This window comes from Dioscorea cayenensis, chromosome 4 (genome assembly GCF_009730915.1).
Source record: "Dioscorea cayenensis subsp. rotundata cultivar TDr96_F1 chromosome 4, TDr96_F1_v2_PseudoChromosome.rev07_lg8_w22 25.fasta, whole genome shotgun sequence".
Taxonomy (NCBI): Eukaryota; Viridiplantae; Streptophyta; class Magnoliopsida; order Dioscoreales; family Dioscoreaceae; genus Dioscorea; species Dioscorea cayenensis.
In genome coordinates this window covers 19,227,734-19,247,059 of record NC_052474.1, presented here as the reverse complement: position 1 = coordinate 19,247,059, position 19,326 = coordinate 19,227,734, and the positions used below count along the sequence as shown (strand labels likewise).

General features: G+C 37.2%; 3 protein-coding genes across 3 annotated transcripts; all 3 read left to right on the top strand.

Annotated features, from left to right (window-relative positions):
* The first annotated feature begins 8,795 nt into the window (after positions 1 to 8,795).
* LOC120259556 (embryogenesis-associated protein EMB8) lies at positions 8,796 to 14,990 on the top strand. Its single transcript, XM_039267185.1, has 14 exons — positions 8,796 to 9,079; positions 9,162 to 9,251; positions 9,405 to 9,466; positions 10,166 to 10,266; positions 11,410 to 11,499; positions 11,974 to 12,096; positions 12,224 to 12,301; positions 12,972 to 13,057; positions 13,212 to 13,260; positions 13,823 to 13,879; positions 13,956 to 14,086; positions 14,169 to 14,252; positions 14,330 to 14,399; positions 14,488 to 14,990. The coding sequence occupies exons 1-14, from the start codon at positions 8,850 to 8,852 to the stop codon at positions 14,866 to 14,868; spliced, it is 1,632 nt and encodes a 543-aa protein (XP_039123119.1). The 5' UTR covers positions 8,796 to 8,849; the 3' UTR covers positions 14,869 to 14,990.
* A 216-nt stretch (positions 14,991 to 15,206) lies between these two features.
* On the top strand, positions 15,207 to 17,038 carry LOC120259343 (BTB/POZ domain-containing protein At5g03250-like). Its single transcript, XM_039266932.1, has 3 exons — positions 15,207 to 15,231; positions 15,313 to 15,382; positions 15,501 to 17,038. Exons 1-3 carry the CDS (start codon positions 15,212 to 15,214, stop codon positions 15,984 to 15,986), a joined length of 576 nt encoding a protein of 191 aa, XP_039122866.1. The 5' UTR covers positions 15,207 to 15,211; the 3' UTR covers positions 15,987 to 17,038.
* A 102-nt stretch (positions 17,039 to 17,140) lies between these two features.
* LOC120259043 (zinc finger protein STOP1 homolog) lies at positions 17,141 to 19,181 on the top strand. Its single transcript, XM_039266575.1, is given in 2 exon segments — positions 17,141 to 18,914; positions 18,917 to 19,181. Coding segments are annotated over 2 exon segments (1,461 nt in total). The 5' UTR covers positions 17,141 to 17,573; the 3' UTR covers positions 19,037 to 19,181.
* The last annotated feature ends 145 nt before the right edge of the window (positions 19,182 to 19,326 follow it).

Below are 19,326 nucleotides of genomic sequence, written 5' to 3'. Positions count from 1 at the left end.
GTCTTTAGAAAACAACCATCTAAGCAAATTAGAGGCTTTATACTTAAAAATAACATTGCTTTTGAGCCCCGAGCCTCATTATGAAGTCTATGGAGAATTTTAACAATTTTGTTGGCATGCTCTTTGGCACATGCAGTTGCATATGCCATTCCAAAGACATCAATTTCCACTTTGCTTATGGTGCACAAGTTCTCAAGCGAAAATATGTGTCCCAACAACAGTGGTACTGAAATGACTGGAGCTTCGGAGTGGAGATATTGACCACATAAGAAGAAAATTGGCCACAGTCACTTGGTGACAAATTCTGCAATTCATGTCTCCTCACAGTCTGACTACCTAACAGCCTGACTGACAGAGAACCTAACAGCCTGACTGCCTCTGTCTCTGCACAGTCGATGTCTTCCATCAAATCTCATGGAAGCTCCTAGCTTACAATTTTCAAAGTGAACTACAATCGAATGAACATACATCGATAATAGGTGAGTCAAACTCAGCATACCAAGGTCAAATACTAAAGTTAATAGCCTCATTGGCTTACTGAAAAGCAGAAATTCACGGTTTTCTTTGCAGAAAGGAAATTAGTGCATATTATCTTCAGCATGCCAACATTGGTCATGTAGGATTATGGTATAATTTTAACTTACCTTTGACTTACTCTACAATATATTAGGTATGATAAGCTTCTAAAGACATCTCATGCCTTCAATATCTTAGATTCTAGAGGTTTTATTGGTGTCACTGAGCATTCGGATCTTCAATGTGTTGCAATATACTTGTTTTATGTTTCATTCTTATCTTCTCATCATCAGGCTAGCTTGCCAGTATGCGCAACTTTGGGTTAAGACTCGAGAAACCCTCGGGCATCCATTAGGAGTTTGTTCTGAAGTAAATCACATGGATCATCCCAAAACTATTAACGAAGAAATGAAAAGGGTCAGTGATTGAGAAAATTTAGGTTTTGATTTCTATAATAGATTTCTTGTTCTTTGACTTAATGGAACAACATAATATAATTTTGTTTGTAGTCAACATTAAAACAACATCCTAGATAACACATCATTTTAGACAGTTATGCATGTGCCTAATCATGTGAATGTATTGATGTTGTTCTTTAGAATGAATATACCGGATAATTTATTCTTTTGTACGTGCAAGCAGGATGATGTTGCAAATTTTCAGCAATTAATGCGGTTATTTTTTTAATGAAACATTTCTATACTAGACAATGATGAGAACAACTATTTTTAGCAAGCTTGGCTTAAAATTTGAAATCAATTCCCTAGATATTGACTATCGCAAGAGAGGGAACTATTATGTTCCACTTTGGCTATGAATCATTAACTTAATAAATTATTCTTTTGTATTTCTGTAGAAATATTTCCATTGCAATTTTGGTTTAATTTGTCTCCATTTTTTTGGTGAGGGTCATGGAAATTGATAAGTGCTTGAGTGAACATGTTGTTATACGTGTTTTACATGCATTGAGTATCATTTTATATGTGGTTTATGTCTCATATCGTGTATTGGGTGTTCTTTTATGCATATAGATTGTGAATGCATTGGAAATGCAAAAAGAATCAAAGATAGGCTATTAAGGCACTATGTTGAGAGTTCTTGCGCAAATCAAGGACGAAAACACAAGAGGAATTTGTGAATGAGGAGATGTGTGCCAACTTCCATAGATATGCAAGTCGATTCACCGTTTGGAAGGGCACAAAGGCAGTCACATCTTCACATTTCTTCTCTTTGTGAGGATTTCAAGATCTTTCAAGATGTGTCGATGAAGAAAAGTCTTATAGCCTATCACATAATCGTGTGTCCGATTATGTGGCCTCAAGAGAAGAATGTTTGGATCGTGTTTATGGAATTCACTGTAGCAAAGTAACGTAGGGAAAATACTGTAGCAATTTTACTGTAGTAGCACTGTAGCAAAATTGTTGTTCATGCGCCCGCATGAAAATTCCTGCAGCCCACGCGGGCGCGTGGAAAATCCACATTGGCGTGTGAGGGCACGCGATAGACGCGATTTGGAGCTATAAATAGGCCGTTTGCTCTATTTTTGAGAGACTTTTTGCGGAGCTTTTGGCGAGCGCTTTGGAGGCAAGGCGGCTAGGGTTAAGAAGGAGGTCTTTGGCAACGTTAGAGGAAATCCATTACCAACTTTGATCGATCTTCTCTCCGTCATAGCAAGAGGAAGCCACCGGCGACCTAGCTTCGGAGGAGATTTCTTCAAGACGGTGGACTACTCATCAAGGCCACTCTCCACGAATTCAAGGGGGTTTTCCTTCATAGTTTTCATTGATTTTTGTTGTATTAGACATTGTATTGTAACTTGCCTCATGGAGAGCTAAACCCTAGTAGGCTAAGAGGGCATGTGAACCCTAGGATCTTTTATTTGTATTGATTTGCTTTTGTCTTTAGTTAATCCGAGTTGATTTGAGTTTCAACCTTGTAATTTCATTGTTTACATTGCTTTATGTGTTACTTTGATGTGAGAGGTCTCTATTAGAGTTAGAACATCTAAGTTGAAGAGGGTTGAGAGAGTGAGCTATGAGATAGTGGAGTGTCCTCTTTCCCTTTTGATTGAGTATTTCCTATCTCCATATTCCCTATATGTTATGCAACCATATTTGGTGTGAGGCGTGAGATTGATAGATTTCTCCACCGAGACCTTGTAGGGGGTTAGGGATCCTTCGCCGGGAATTAGGGTTGGATCTACTTCTAGGAATCAGTTTCACTCTTAGGTTTCCTTAGATCCTTTTGCTGTCATATGGGATATGAGGTGTTGAGATTGAGCGATTTTTCCACCGGAATCCTATAGAGGACTAGTACCGGTTGCTTGGAGACAAGGACCGGTATTCTTGGAAAACCTCGACTCTTGTGAACTAGGTTTAGAGACATATAGCGAATCTGAGCTTTATGTTAGATCCTAGGGGAAACATTGCCTAATTACCCCATTTTAATTGATTGAGAACTCCTTTACTTCATCTTGAGCCTTCTTACTTGCTATTTGACTTATTTTGCAATTAGTTCATTTCACCACTTACATTGATTCCGATTGAATAGCTAAGAATCAGTTATTACTAGTACTCTCGTTCCCTGTGGATTCAACTACCCACTCACCAGGGTATTTTTATTACTTCGACACCGTATACTTGCAGTTACACGCAACGTGAGCACGTGTCAGAAGTCATTCATTTTGAATTTACATTCTCATCAATTTTTTTATCATTAGTGAAGTCTGCCATTGTTCTTCATTCCATGTTACAACTTACAAGTGTCTAATATATCAAACAACAAGAGAAGTGTCTGCATGGAGAAATGTCTACATGCTGGACTCCAAGGCGTCTAATGGTACTATTTGCATTCCTTAATATTTTTTGTCATGTTAAATCAAATTTTTAGGTTGCATTCCAAGCCATGTAGGCCAAGTTCCTTAATATTGGGGGTTTTTTTTCCGTAAAGATGTGGTTTTTGAGGAAATTTGTGTTGATTGGATGGTGGAATTACAACAATATAATACAAATAAGGTTGCAGATAGGTTCTCATATGGAGGCTCTCATTGAATGGTTTAATGAACTGTTTGTTCTTAAGTTGAATACTTGAATATTGCTATTTGGATGCTCATGGAGCTTAACTAATGTAGTGTTAAGGATATAGCTGGTTTAGTGGACTAGACTATTTCTTATGCTCTTTGTTGCTCTCATGGTTTAACTAGTTATTGCTTTTTCCTAACTTACAAATTTTCATTATTGTAGGAACTTCAGTAATCTTCATCATGTTTGTGTGTGAAACTATAGCAGAAGTGTTAGCCCTGTTTGTCATACCCTCATACGCTTGATATCTCTCTCTCTATATATATATACTTTGTTGTTCTGAGAGACTAATAATATGTGTGTGGCCGTATGTTAGTGTGTGTTTGCTTATAATATGTATATTGAAGGTTGTTATTTAGTTTTTTTTTATTACTTTTATGGTGTGAGATTAATAAATTAAAATATTAATGTTGTCTATCAGGTTGTCTCAAATATATATATATATATATATATATCTTTGTTTGTATATATTAGAAACATATTTGACTAGCTATTAAGCATTTATTCAATTTACAAGGCCTATAGCGGTAGATCTTTCCACCACTATAAGATACTAAACAAATCTATAGGATTTATAGCGACAGAAATGTTCTGTCACTATAGAATTTATAGTGGCAAAATGTTCCGCCGCTATAGAGATACTAAACTAATCAATAGAACTTATAGATGCCAAAATGTTCAGCTATTATAAAATTTATAGCGGCAAAACGTTTTTGCCGCTACATATCATTGTGCAGTTCCAATCCTAACAGATAAAATAATAGCAAAAGTGTAAATTTGTTGCAAAAAACAAATATAGTGATGAAGGATTTAGTGGCTAATTGGCTATCCGCCGACCTATAGTGGCAAATTGTTCCGCCGCTATAAGTCCGCTTTCTTGTAGTGAAATGTGGATTTTTTACATCTTCCTTTTCATTGAAATCAACATAAGGATGGCCTTTTTCATTATCCGAACCCTGCAATCCATGCAAATCATCTTTATATTGTGTAGGTTTATTAAACTCACCCATTTCTTCTTCTCGTAGCCTTGCATTCTCAACAACTTCTGTAGTTCCTCCCATGTTCACATTTGGGGATGAATTTTCTTTATGATTAGTACTTTGCGCATTGTTGAAGAAGCCATCCTCGTCACCCTCGAAATCTTCATATAACCATATAGCATTGTTGAAGTCTGAATTGACATTAATTTTTGCATCCCTTGAGTTTCCAGATGGTGGGTAAGACTCATCTGAAAAACAATTACCATATAGGTCATGTTAACATTTTTCTCGGCTCTTTATTGTAGCTAGTTCTGTATTGTTCTTACAATTACCATATAGCTTTGTTGACCCTGACTTCCATCTAATTCACTGGGTAAAACAGCCACTGGAGGGTCATGCTCAACCATAAACACTTCAATACTACTATCATACCCACTCTTGTAATACACCATATTTCTTGTATCAGCATCATTCAAAACCTCCTCTATTCTGTCATGTCCAGAAAGTCCATTAATTTTGAATTGCATCCTTTCTCCTCTTCCACACCTAACATCGATAAATTAATCCCACAATGTGAAGTACGACATGCAATCAACATCTACTGATGCAACTTTTTCAACCAGACCACCCTCATACACCATCTCGTCCTCACTCTTCCACTTCCCTCCATAGTGCAAAATAAGGTCAACATAAGTTCCCATGAGATAAGGTTATCAAAACAAGATACCCAAAAAAAATTCTAAGTATACAAAACACCTTACCATATCAAGCCGACATTTAAATCATGCCAAGGCTTTCAACTTACCATTAAAAGTAAACTATTGAACAAATAGATATTGGTTTCTTTTATTTGCTTTTACAAAATTTAGGAGCTGTTCAATTCAATTTAACTTACCAGTTACCACTGAAGTATTGAACAATCAAAACTAGATTGCTTTTATTTGCTTTAAGACAATTCAACGTAAATTCAAGGCATCTCAAAAAATCTAGATCAGTTTAATTCCACCACATACATGTCTAAATCAAGATATGCTATAACTTTCAAATTATCAATTCATAAAAAATCTGTGATGAAATTCAACAAGTCCATATAACAATATTTGTGTGAATTTGTAGCAGTTGGAGCCTGTATCAACAAATAAAGATGATATGCAAATGAGAAACATGCAAACTTCACTGGGAAAAAATTATGCCAAGTCTCACATCCCTACATCACATGAATGATAATTGATTATGTAGTTTCTTTATTAAAAAAATAGTCTGAAGGTGTGTATAAAACTTTGTTCTTAAAACCAAATTAAGCTTGATAAGAGTCTAATATGCTCAGCATGAAAGACATGCTAGTAATAATAATAAACAACAACCTTCCTTTAAAAAACAAAAAAAACAAAAAAATTGAGATTAATCTTTATAGTTTGGTCATAAACAGATAAATATAAAGTCATGCAAGTCCATACCTATTTCACTATTAATCTATTCATTATCCTATCCAACCGAAATTGGAAGCACATCCTAAAGTTTTTTAGGATATAATTCCTTCAAAAGCACAATTATCATAATACAAAACATAGTTTACATTTAACTTGTAATGAATATCTATATTAGATCCTGTATTTCAAATCCACATACATGATTAGAATATTCATCCTATGTTGAGGAACCAAATTGGAATGAATGTCTATATTAGGATAAAAGGCTATAGAATTTGGGGTGGGCTTATTATGCTCTAAAATATATACAAGGTTTAAATGGTGTCCTTAAATATGAAAATACAGCTTTATTCTTTTCACTACTACCCAGATAGTCCCTAAACTATGGGGTTGTTCCCAATTTGGTCACTGAACTTCAAAAAATTTCAATTGCATCCTAAACTGTTTATTTTCTTCCAATCAAGTCCTTCTAGTGAACAACGTTAACTGGAAGCTGACGTGGCGAGTCAACTTTCTAGCTTTTCCTTCACTTTCTTCTTCCACATGTGCATATATCCGTTTAAACTCTAATGCTTATCACAACTTCCCTTATCTCTTCTCTATCTGTCTATAAATACTCTCCTCTTCTCCATCTCTCTACCATCAAAGCCCACGCAGTCGTTTGCATAACATCAATGACCACCTTTCTAAAAAACCTACCTTTTCTCCTACTCAACCTCTTCATTTTTCTCCTTTCTGAGGTCTTCAGCAATGAGGTTTCAAGGAAAAGCTTCAAGAATGCCATTGATGGAGCAAGGAACAACATCAAAGTACGTCTAGACTGGAAAAATGCAAGACACGTTGCCAAGTTGATTATGGTGGAGGAAATGATCATCAAGAAGAATGAGAAGAAAGAGACTATGTTTTCCGGAATGAGAGGTTTGTGCAAAGGCTCAGGATTGAGCATGGGAGCTTGAGAGTCCTCCCAAATGTCTATCAACTGTCCAAGTTGTTGGTTGGGGTTAGTAACTACAGGGTTTCAATTATCGATCTCAAACCAAGAGCCTTTCTCAAGCCTCATCATCTTGATGCTGAAGTCATTCTCTTTGTTGCCAACGGTATGTATATACATACAAACACTTATATATATATATATATATGTATATATATATATATATATATATATATATATGTATATATATATATTCATTAATGAATCTTAATATAATCTTTGGAACATAACTATGTAGGAAGTGGAAGTGTTGGTGTGGTGGATTTGGAGAGCAGGAACACTCATAGTCTGAGAGAGAGTGATATCTTGAGGATTCAAGCTAGGACCATTTTCTACTTTGATGTTGTTCCTGGCTCTGTCAATAGAATTTTTGAGGCTTTTTCTTAGAACCTCGTTGCTAAAGATCTTAGAAAGAAGGAAAATGGAAAAGGATGAGTAGGAGAAAATGTAGAGATAAGGGAAGTGGTGATAAGCATTAGAGTTTAAAAGGAATATATGCACACGTGAAAGAAAAAAGTGAAGGGAAGCTGGAAAGTTGACTAGCCACGTGAGCATCCCATTAACACCGTTCTCCTGAAGGACTTGATTGGAAGAAAATAAATAGTTTAGGGATGCAATTGAAATTTTTTGAAGTTCAATGACCAAATTAGGAGCAACCCCATAGTTTAGAGAAAACGTTAAAAACTTTTTTTAAAAATTCATTTGAAATATTTTTATTAATCATTTCTATATTTAATAGTTTTTTTTTATAGAAAAAACTATTTTTTTTTCAATCCCCACCGTTATTTTTTTTTTGATGAAATTAATGATTCCCAAAGAGATAATGTTAAATTTAATCCGAATTTGTTTGTGGTATTTTTTAAACATTAATCATCACTTTTAAATTAAATCTTACAATTTATTTTTAAAAATAAGTAAAACCCTGCCGATTAGTTCATGAATCAGATGATTTCAGCCTGCACCCCTCTCTAGCACTTCTTCCCTATGAAGAAAACACCAAAGAGCGTTTTAGTACATGGGCATATTTCATATCTAAATTTGGCAAGAACTACTCTCGAGAAAGACACAGAGAGCTCTACCTAGACTGGAGCCTCTATCGACACGCAAAGTGGTGAGGAGTTCGATTTACCGGTGGTAGCATTTCAGGAGTTGTGAATAGTGGTTATGTATGGGTGGTTCAAAGACTAGCGTGAGCATGACTCATCCCCATTTATTCCACCGAGGGCCTGTAGTATGTCTCGGGTCTTTAGTGTGAGTGGGTTCGCCCCGCTCCTCTTTCTAAAAACAAAGAAAGAGTTATGAGGAAAAGAAGAAGAAATTATATTAGAATATGTGGACATGAAAATCTCTTTTTCAAGCTTTCTTCTTGACTTAGTTTTCCCACTTTTTTGAGAATTTAATCTCTCCCGCTAGATGAACTTTGCCGGCCATGAGCTTTGCCATCTTTTTCCTAGCGTCACACATGATGGGTAAATACTAACTATTCAAAGGGGCATAAAAGACATTATATATATATATATATATGCAAATAATTTACTCATTTTTTCCCTCCATCCTCACCGACCGTCACCCAATGGTTGAAGGCCGGCCCGGGTGGCTGCTACTCGGCCACAAACACAGTCATTTCTACAGGGTTCACCAAATACATACACGTGTCAATATACACGTCACAGTAAACTTTTCAGACACGTGTACGAATTTTATTAGTTATCCTGAGATCCTATTTCATAGTCAACCACACACCGGATCCGACCAAACCGTACCCACCCCTTCCCCGCTCCGATCTCCCCGAGCTTTTATAAATACTGATTGAAAAAGCGAGGGCTTTTACTGCTCTTCATCGCCGGAATCCATGGCTTCCGCCGGCGAGCTCCTCCTCCTCGCCGCGGCTGCTGTTCCGCCTGCCCATTACCTTGTTGCTTTGCTTGTATTCGTTGTCGCCTTCTTGTATGACTTCCTTGAGTTTCATTTCCTGCGAGATCTCGTTCGCGGGCTTCGCGGCGATGCGGTGGTGCTCACGTATGGAAGTCCGTGTGAGTTATATCACGATGTGGTCTCTAAGTGCCGGATTCTTCACGGGAGGTGTGATTTCGGCCTTTTGATTTTGTGATTGTTTGGTTTCTTGTTGTTTGATTGGGGTTTTGATGGTGGTTTTCTTGTTTAGGTATTTGCCCACACCGTGGCTTTCGAGTCCACATTTTCAGACCACGTTCCTGAATTTCTTTGGTCGGCCACCGGCTGTCCGCTACCGAAGGTCTCTCAGTTTGGTGGAAAGTGGCGCCCAATTTTTAATTTTGATAAAATGTTTTTTTTTTTTTTTTTTTAATATGTTGAATAATTCATTCATCTTGTTAATGGCTTCATGTCTTTTTGTGGAACTTTGATGGATCGTTTGTTTGCATTGCAGGCAGTTGTTCTCAGTGCGTGATGGCGGGACAATTGCTTTGGATTGGATCCTTGCTTCAGATGGTAAGGTCCAATAGCCAAATGTGGTCTTTTCTGTTGTGTGTTTGCTTTTAGTAGCTCCAATGGCAATCCTGATCAAGGATGCCATTGATTCATGTATACAGTTGCAAGTCACGGGATGTAGTTTAGAGGGGCGTGATTTTTCTCACAACCCAAACTTAAAAGAATCATGATTTTTATATCTACCAATCACAGTTTTGCCATGTATTGCATAAACTAGGTTAGACCTTTAAAGTCTTTCTCTGTTGATGCTTCCTGCCCTGCCCAGTGTCATTTTGTCACTCCCCAGAGGATTATAAATTGTCTCATTAGTAAACTCAAAAGTTGGCACTCCATGCAACTTGTGCTCCTTCCTTTTTCTTTCTTTTTTTTCTTGGAGCAATTAAATGGCCATATTAATTCTCATATTGGCTTATTTTGTGTCTAGAATAGCATGAGTCGAGAATCATTATTTTAACATATTCTGTCGCTATCTATTTGTTTAAATACAAATCTTGATACTGTTGTTGGGCTTTGCCTTGTGTTTTGCAATCCCTTAGATCTTTGTCGGACATAATATACTTCCTGCTTAAGTTATAGTTGACATTGTTTTTATATGGTCATGAGATTACTTAACTTAATTAGTATAGTATATCCTTTTTTTTAATGTTAGTATATAAGTTTTGAAATCTTGGGTGCTTACTAGAATGTGTATTCTTACAGCAAAAGGTTATTCTCTCCACACTGATGGGGGCATTTCTAAAGATGATACAACACCTATTATGGTTGTAGTACCTGGACTCACTAGTGATTCTGCTTCTGCTGTAAGTTTTTCTTTAACCTCTACAATTTAGCCTATTGAGTTTATCCTGTTTAGAATTCGTAAACCTTGGTTGATATAAGCAAATAAGTTGAATATGTGCCAAATTAAACGAGCGAGTGTACATGTTGAGTATGCAAGTGCCTTGATCTACCATGTTATGTTTTGCTCTTAAATCAAGATAAGTGCGGGTAAATTTTTTGATAGGGCTCCAAACTATGATTCTTTTTCATTTTGGGTTCAAACTTCAATTTGAATCAAAATGGTTACCCAGTTTTAATTTTTTTCACCGAGTGGTTAGTTGCGAGATTCTAAACTATTTTTTTATGATGTATATACTGGAAATTTTTTGTCATCATATATATGACACGCTGTTCAGCTTATAATTCTATATCATCTGCTGATAAATAATTTCTGACGTTACATCATCAAAAATATGCCAGAATCTGTCGGATAATCCTTTGGTGAAACAAAATTGAAGTTGAGTAATCATTTTGATTTAAATTGAGGTTTGAATTCCATAGTGAAAAATGTTCATAGTTGGTGCAATATCAAAAAACTTACCCCAAAAATCAATGTTGGGAGTTTGACAATCCTGCTTGGTAGAAGTTCTAGTGTGATCTAGAAACCTCAAGGCATATGCCATTGTACTCGTCATCTCCTGTCTACCAGACATGGATATCTGAGCCTATTTAAAATTGATATTTCTAACTTGCTGTAAGCTGGTGTTGTCACATGTGCATAACTTTTTTTAAAAATTTTTTAAATAAAGAACATGTGTGTAACTTTTGCTGAGTATTCTTTGTAGGAATTTATATCCGTGATAATCGATTATAAAGCATGGCATATATTGGAAGAAAAAAACAATTGAACATGGTCTCATTTTGTTTATGCTTGAGGAACGAGCATATGCAATAATTTAGAAACTGTTATACCTTTTATTCACTGTGCAGTGATGAAGAGTCTCCATTTCCTTGAATATATGTTACAATTAATTATTTCATACAAAGCTTGTAGTGTCTAATGGTTCAGAACTGTTGATTCATGCTGGTCATTTGTGTGTGGCGTAGTTTTGTTTTTGTTTTTACATGGGAAACTGATTCTGTCTTTTGCTGATTTGGTTTGTGTTAATCAATATGTTTTGCAGTATATAAAACATCTTGCTCACACAGTGGCAAAGCAAGGATGGCATGTTGTTGTTAGCAACCATCGGGGTTTGGGTGGTGTCTCCATAACTGTCAGTGGCCTTACTTTTTCTGGCATCTTACCTTATATCATGATTTAGTTTCACTGAATGCGATTTGATTAAGGTTTTTTTGTGGTAGAGTTTGTACTATAGTTTCTGAATGCGAAAGGTCAAGAACTTATCCTGAACAACTATATATTGTGTCCTTTGCCCATTGAAGGCTCTTCTCCATTAATTGTATGAAGCATTCGACATCTTCCTTTGTGCGCAAGAAATGATATCAATTCATGAATATTTATTGGAGGACGAGATCTTCAATATTTTAAAGTGCATGTTACCATAACCTTGTTGTTTTACCTTTACTGACTATGTTTTAGTCTTAATGTGTCCAATTCCCACCTCTGCATCTGTAAAACATGTCTCTTAATTCAGATGTTCTCACAGGTTGATTATGATTTTTATCTAAATAACCAGCAATAGTTCAATTATTGCTAAGTTTTCTGCTTTCTATGCCAATTCATGCAGTCTGACTGCCTTTATAATGCTGGATGGACTGAAGATTTGAGGGAAGTTGTGAACAACCTTAATCATGAACATCCAAAGGCTCCTCTATTTGCTGTAGGGACAAGCATTGGTGCCAATATATTGGTAATGATATAATATCATTTACTATATCCATTGAGCAGCCCTATTTGATTGTCAGAGAATTGTGATTGGTATATTGAATAATGGGCTTTTTTTAGCTTCTCATGATCATTTGGATATTGGATTTTAGGTTAAGTATCTCGCAGAAGAGGGGGAGAGCACTCCTGTTGCCGGTGCTGTTTCTGTTTGCTCTCCATGGGATCTAGTGGTTAGTAAATTAACAACTTTACTAGGGATCAAGATGGCACGGTTTTTTCAATAAGCAAGGCAATTGCAATTGATCCTCTGTTCAGTTTATTATTACATGTTCTGTGTCATCAAACAAGTTTTAGATATAGATCTTTCTCTAATTTAATTAATTTTTTTTTTTTTGTATTTTTAGTTGAATTTTCCCTTTCAGTTATTGCAGATATGTTACATTTTTCATACGCTTTGCTTCCTGAGTTCTCAATTCATAATTTGGCTTTTGATTTAATAATTGGCATCTGGCATCACACTAGGTAGATCTCATTGTTGCTATTTCCATCTAAATGCATTGCCTAACCTATCTTTCTCTGTTTCTTCCTGACTTCCAGATGAGCTGCTTGCTTGGTTCTATTAGCCCAGTATCAATTTCTTCTTTAGCCTAGTTTTTCACTTAATTTTTGTGTCATTCCTTTTCAGCACTGGACTTCTTTCTAATCATGTAAGCTATTTATTCAATATTTGTGAGCCACCATAATTGGCATGACATCTGATTCTAACTAACTGCTTTGTTAGGTCTAATATAAATCTTTGTCATTAGTTTGGAGTCTTTTTTTATTTTGGATGCTGAGTTTGTCAGTGTTTGTAAGAATTGCTATTTGGAAAATTATTGACATTTGACACCCAGTTTGTAGATTTGTGACAGGTTCATTAATCGTAAGCTTGTGCAACGATTGTATGACAGAGCCCTTGCAATTGGTCTTCTAGGTTATGCTAAACAGTACGTCTCTAGAACCATCTTATCTAGCAGACTGTTTCTGTTATTTGAGTTGAACCTCAAGTAAATATTGTTAGTGCCATCCTCTAGCATGAACTGCCCATTTACTTCTTTGATACATCATTTGATGATACTTTTGGACATTGTCATTTTTCAGACATCAGCCTCTTTTGACTCGACTTGCAAACTGGGAAGGGATTCAGAAGGTACGTACCACATCTATGGGGTTTTTTGTCTCTGCATTAACTGGAATCTTTTATGTAAGTATTTGAGTGTCTTGACGTGATTATCTCGTGCATCAACAATCAGGAAACATTCCTGATTGTAGGATGCAATCATTGAGGAATTGCTTTGTAAGACTTATAGTCTACTCGGTCCTTTTTATTTTTTTGTCATGCCTTGGTTCTCAACGGTGCACATCCTGTCCTCAAATTCATAACAAAAAATAATTCAGTCACACTAGGCTGTTTGTTACTAATTTGATGAAACTGAAGTAGTGGGTTAATGTTGAATTAGAATTCTGAACGAAAGCTAGAAAACAGCCATAATGCGTCATCTTTCTCCATAAATACGAAATTGGCATATCATCTTTATCTGTTCTTTTGGAGCTTTTGGACTTTGTTCTCTACATAACTATGACATTTGGATGATGCCAGTTTTCTACCCTGATTGCTCATACACCTTTTTATTTACTCTGGACGTGTGTAATACAAGGTGGAACATCATTCTCCAAACTAATTGTTTATTCTTCTTTTTACTTTTGACCAGTCACGCACTGTAAGGGACTTTGACCACCATGCAACTCGAATTGTTGCTAATTTTGAGGTATAGTTATCTCATCTGACGTTATTATTTTGTTATTGTAAGATGAGCTAACTTGAATGACACCAACATTTGTCAGACTGTTGATACATATTACCGCCACTGCAGCAGTGCTCAAGTTGTTGGAAATGTGTCAGTGCCCTTATTATGTCTCAGTGCTTTGGATGATCCAGTTTGTACAAGGGAAGCAATTCCCTGGGATGAATGCAGGTTCAAAAATCACCATTCAAATCATCTTGTATTCTTCTTACTTGGTTTTGGTTCCAATATTTTTCTTCCTTTGATCTCTCAGGGCAAATCACAACATTGTATTGGCCACCACTGCACATGGAGGACACCTTGGATTTTTCCAAGGGATCACTGCTACTAAATTATGGTAATTTTCAAACTCACCCACTAAATAACGATCTTTTTGTCGATAAAGAACAACCTCAAATCCAGTGTTGTTTACAGGTGGGTAGGAGCTGTAGCTGAGTTCCTTGCCGTTCTCCACTCTAGTTCCATCACTCACAAACCAAGAAAGGTATTATTGTTTATGATCAGAACACTTAAAAATATGATTTCTTCAGAACTCCAAATACTGAACTTTGATGAGCTTCCTTTTGATGCAGACACAAGATCTCGGCCCGCATACATCACTGCAATCTTCAATTGACAAGAGCCCATATATCAGCCTTGCCGACGACGGTATGGTTGTTGCAGCTCAAAAGGATGAGATTGACACCGACAAACCACCGGCAGAGTCCACACAACATCATCCTGGCCAGAGTTCACAAGACAACAACTCCACTGAAAGTCTTAAAGACGACGAAATTACTACTAGGCTGAAGAGGTCAATAAACCAGCTATCTCGGCAGAGCAACAAATCAATGTGGCTACTTGCATACATTGCCATCATCTCAACTTGTCCTCTGGTTGGTTCTCTCATCCTCATCATCTTCAGAAGGAAGCTTAAAAATGTCCTTCCAGCTTCATGGTTTTCAGGAAGATAGATTCAAAAGACCATTCTTTGTCACCCTCATATGTGTATTGTGGTGACTTCTTATATAGTTTTGTATTATCTAATAATAACTCATCTTTAATGAGCTCAGAATATTAATTAATTAACTTTTGAATCATTCTGTTTGGTTTCAGTTGTTAGATCTTGTTAGACTATGAGATCACAAACAAAAAAAAATTATCTAAACAGTTAGGATTTCATCCTATCTTTTCTCAGCCCATCCTCATAATTCTCATCTTTCAAAACTCAAAAAAAAAAAAATAAATAATTAAACAAAGAAAGAACACTCCATATTGCAGAGAAAGCATCAAAGAGAAAACAAAAGAAAAATCTCCATGTCTACACAACTCCCATGGTATCATCTTCTTAATCTTTTCCTACAAACACATAAACTTATTAAATTTTTTTTCATTGTTTTCATTGTTTTCCATTCCAGGCTCTCAAGTTCTGCACCTCCACCAGACGTCCATATCCGAATCCATGACGTCTCCTTCCATCTTAACAAGGTAACATACCACATTACTTTAATTATTATTATTTTTATAATTTTCTTGCAAAAATTAATTTTTAGAAAAAAAAACAACATCTCTACGTATGAATCACTAATCATAATAATAAAAACAGGAATGCATGTCATCAAGATCAGCAACACTATCCAAACTCTTACAAACAAACAACTACATAGACCTCTCCATCTTCACCGACATTCCGGCCACCGTCGCCGTCGAAGCCTTCAGACTTGTTGCCATCTTCTCCTACAACCACCCACCACCTCTCACCTCCGACAACATCATTCCAGTTGCATGCCTTGCTGCATTCCTCTCCATGACTGAAGATCACAGCCCCAACAACCTCCTCAAATTCACTCTCTCCTCCTTCTCCTCTCAAATCCTCCCAAACTGGAACTCCACCATCAAAGCCTTCAAGTCCACTGAACCACTGATCTCCCATGCGCAAAAGCTTGGCCTCATTGATGCCTGCCTTAATTCCATCTCCAGCAAGGCCTTCGCTGATCCTAGCCTTCTCGATACACCTTATCCGGTTGATACCAAGCCTTTGGCTTGCCGGAGACTCTTCTCTCTCCTCCTCCTCCTCTTCCTCCTCCAATGAAGACATCACAAGCCTTTCTCTCCCTCTCTTTGAGCTTGCAATCACTTGCTTATCACTTTCCGGCATCCCACCTGATCATATCGGCCACTGTCTTTTTCGATACGCCAGCAAAGCTTGTCAAGAAACAACCTCAATTTATGAGAGAAGCAAAAGCAAGAAGATCATTGAATCAATTGTGGCTTTAATACCAAACAAGAGAGGATCAATACATGCATCAAATCTCCTCCAAATTCTACGTGCAGCCATTGACGTGCATGCAAATAAGACATGCATTCATGGGCTTGAGTCTATGATAGCCATGCAACTCACTGAAGTCACTATTGAAGATCTTCTAACCCATGACATAGAGTGCATGAAGAGAAATACTCGGTTACTTCATTGCATGCTGTGAAACTGAATCAAATGCAAAAGAAGCAGAGTTTGTGATTGAGATCATGGAGGAGTATGCAGGAGAGATGGCAAGAGAAGGTAGTTTGGAGAAGGATGAGTTTGTGGGGTTTATGGATAGAATGAGAGTGTTGTTGGATCCTTTGGGGAGGTGTTATGATGGAGTTTATAGAGCAGTGGATATATACTTGGATGCTCATGGGGATTTGACTGAGAGGGAGAGGGAGGAGGTTTGCAGAGTGTTGAGTTGCAGGAGAATGTCTGAAGAGGCTTGTGTCCATGCTGCACAGAATGAGAGGTTGCCAATGAGGTTTGTAGCTCAAGTGTTGTTTATTGGGCAGATGAGGATAAGAGAGGTGCTGATTAATGGAGATGAGTTGAGTAGTAGTGAGAAGGAGAGGAAGAAGAAGGTGATAATAATGGAGGAAGAGGAGGAGATGAAGATGGAGATGGAGAAGGTAAAGAAGAAAAGGAAGAGAGGAGTTTGGAAGGAGATGAAGGGGTTGTTTGGATGTAAGAGTGGGTGTGATAAAGAGTGAAGGAGAGTGTTCAAAGTTTTGATTTTTTTTTAGTGTTTTGATTGGTTGGTTAGATTGTTGAGTGATTTAGTGTGGTGTTGTTTTTTTGTGGGGAATTATTGGAATAAAAAAATATTTTTTTTTTAATTGAAGGAAAATGGGAAGAAAGAAAAGGAAAGGAAGTAAAAAAAAGGTGTTTTTTTTTAAAAAAAAATTAAATTATTATTTATTTTTATTATTTTTTGTGAGGTCATGTGGAGGGAAGAAAGATGGGAGAAAGTCAAATACGGAGACTAAGGAAGGAGCTCTGATTTCTCAAATAATGGATCAAAGGAAGAGTTTTTGTTCCATTTTGCTGCTTGGAATTCATGACTGTGAGTTCTCCTTCTCCTTCTTGTTCTTCTCCAATTGTGTAAGATCGTTGGTTTTTTATTTTTTTGATGTTTTCTTAATCTAATTCTCAGTTGGTGCTTTTGCTTTTGGTTTGATGGAATCTTGAAAAAAGTTGGGATTTTTAGGGTTTCTGATTTGTTGCTGTTTGAAATCTCTGCTTTTGTGTTTGATTTTCTTGTTGTATTGAAGATTAGAGCTTTGGGATCCTCTTGATTTGACTGGAAATGAGTGAAAGTTCCAATTTTTAGGGTTTCGGTTCTGGATTTCTTTTCTTAGGGTTTTGACATAGATGGATCTCAAGAAAAGAGGGCTTTCTGAATCTTCTCCATTAAAAGCTTCATCCAGTTCACTGATGACTCCTCCTGAATCATCATCCCCATCAAATCTCAATCTCAATCCCAATCCAAACATTTCATTCACCACCACTCAATTTGGCCCCTCAAATCTTTGTTTTGAGACCAGAACCAACCAATCCTTTCATGCTTATCAACCAAATTTAGGCATTCAATCCCTTCAATCTTATCATGACATCAAGAAGAAGGATCAGCAGCAAGTTCTTGATTGGGATCCAAGGGTGATGCTGAACAACCTCTCATTCCTTGAACAGAAGATTCATCAAGTTCAGGAAGTTGTTCGATCAATGATCGGCCGGGAAGGAAGCCAGTTTGCTGCTCAACAGCAGCTGGTCACCGCCGACCTTACTAGCATCATAATTCAGCTCATCTCCACTGCCGGAACTCTTCTTCCTTCCTTCAAGAATTCAAGCCTGCCGAACAACAATGGGAGTTTGATCGGTAGTGATATCCCGTCATCGGATAGCACTAAGGCTTCTGAGTATGAAGAGCTGATCAAAGGTTTTAGCAATGCCAGGGATGAAGGTGATGATCTGATGAAATATGTGAATGGTTGCGGGGGAGAAGGGGCTGACTCTGTTCTCGCTGAAGATGATGCCGTGGACGGAGATAACCTTCCACCCGGTTCGTATGAGGTTTTGCAGCTTGAGAAGGAAGAGATCTTAGCTCCACACACTCACTTTTGCTTGATATGCGGAAAGGGATTCAAGCGGGATGCAAACTTGAGAATGCACATGAGAGGCCATGGAGACGAGTACAAGACTCCTGCTGCTCTTGCGAAGCCTAGCAAGGAAATTAGCTCTGAACCGGTTCCGATCAAAAGGTACTCTTGTCCATTTATCGGTTGCAAGAGGAACAAGGAACACAAGAAGTTCCAACCTCTGAAGACGATCCTTTGTGTCAAGAACCATTACAAGAGGAGCCACTGCGACAAGAGCTATACATGTAGCAGATGCAACAGAAAGAAATTCTCCGTCATCGCTGACCTGAAAACTCACGAGAAGCATTGCGGACGGGACAAATGGCTTTGTTCTTGCGGTACTACGTTCTCTAGAAAAGACAAGTTGTTTGGCCATGTCGCACTCTTCCAAGGCCACACACCAGCTCTTCCTCCGGTGGATGACGCTAAAGTATCAGTGGTGTTGGATCAAGTTCATAACAATGATTTGATGAATGGAGGAAGCATTGGATTCAACTTTGGGAGTGCTTCAGATGATGTTGGCCTTCTTGATATTAAAGGTGATGATGATGACCGTGGTTTTTTCTCGCCTATGAATTTTTCGACTCATGCAACTTTGGCAGTCTGGATGATTTTTCTCGCCCCCCATTTGAAGTTTCTGAAAGTTCATTCTCCATTCTCCCTGGATCTTACAACTATGTTAACAGAAATGGATCCTAATCACTTCACTTTCTCCATTAAAAAAAAACCTTACTTTTTCTGTCCGTTAATCATTTCATGTACTTCTTCTAGTTCAGTTCTTCCTATTGTCTATCATGTATGTTATGTAAGATTGATTATCAATAAGAGCTTCAGTTTGCTTCTATGACTCTTCCCCGATTTTTTGAACTAATGCATGAAAATAGCCTTATCTGTAGATCTGATCATTTATTTCAAAGAAATAGTTTTTGCAGCAGATAGCTAACAAAGCAATAATAATATATCTATGCATGTTGTTGTAAAAGTTTCAT

Coding starts and splice junctions, on each gene's coding strand:
- LOC120259556 (XM_039267185.1), top strand. CDS start 8,850: ATGGCTTCCGCCGGCGAGCTCCTCCTCCTCGCCGCGGCTGCTGTTCCG. Junction 12,097..12,223: donor GCATTGGTGCCAATATATTG/GTAATGATATAA, acceptor ATTGGATTTTAG/GTTAAGTATCTCGCAGAAGA. Junction 12,302..12,971: donor GCTCTCCATGGGATCTAGTG/GTTAGTAAATTA, acceptor CCCAGTTTGTAG/ATTTGTGACAGGTTCATTAA.
- LOC120259343 (XM_039266932.1), top strand. CDS start 15,212: ATGTCTACACAACTCCCATG. Junction 15,232..15,312: donor ATGTCTACACAACTCCCATG/GTATCATCTTCT, acceptor TTTCCATTCCAG/GCTCTCAAGTTCTGCACCTC. Junction 15,383..15,500: donor TCTCCTTCCATCTTAACAAG/GTAACATACCAC, acceptor TAATAAAAACAG/GAATGCATGTCATCAAGATC.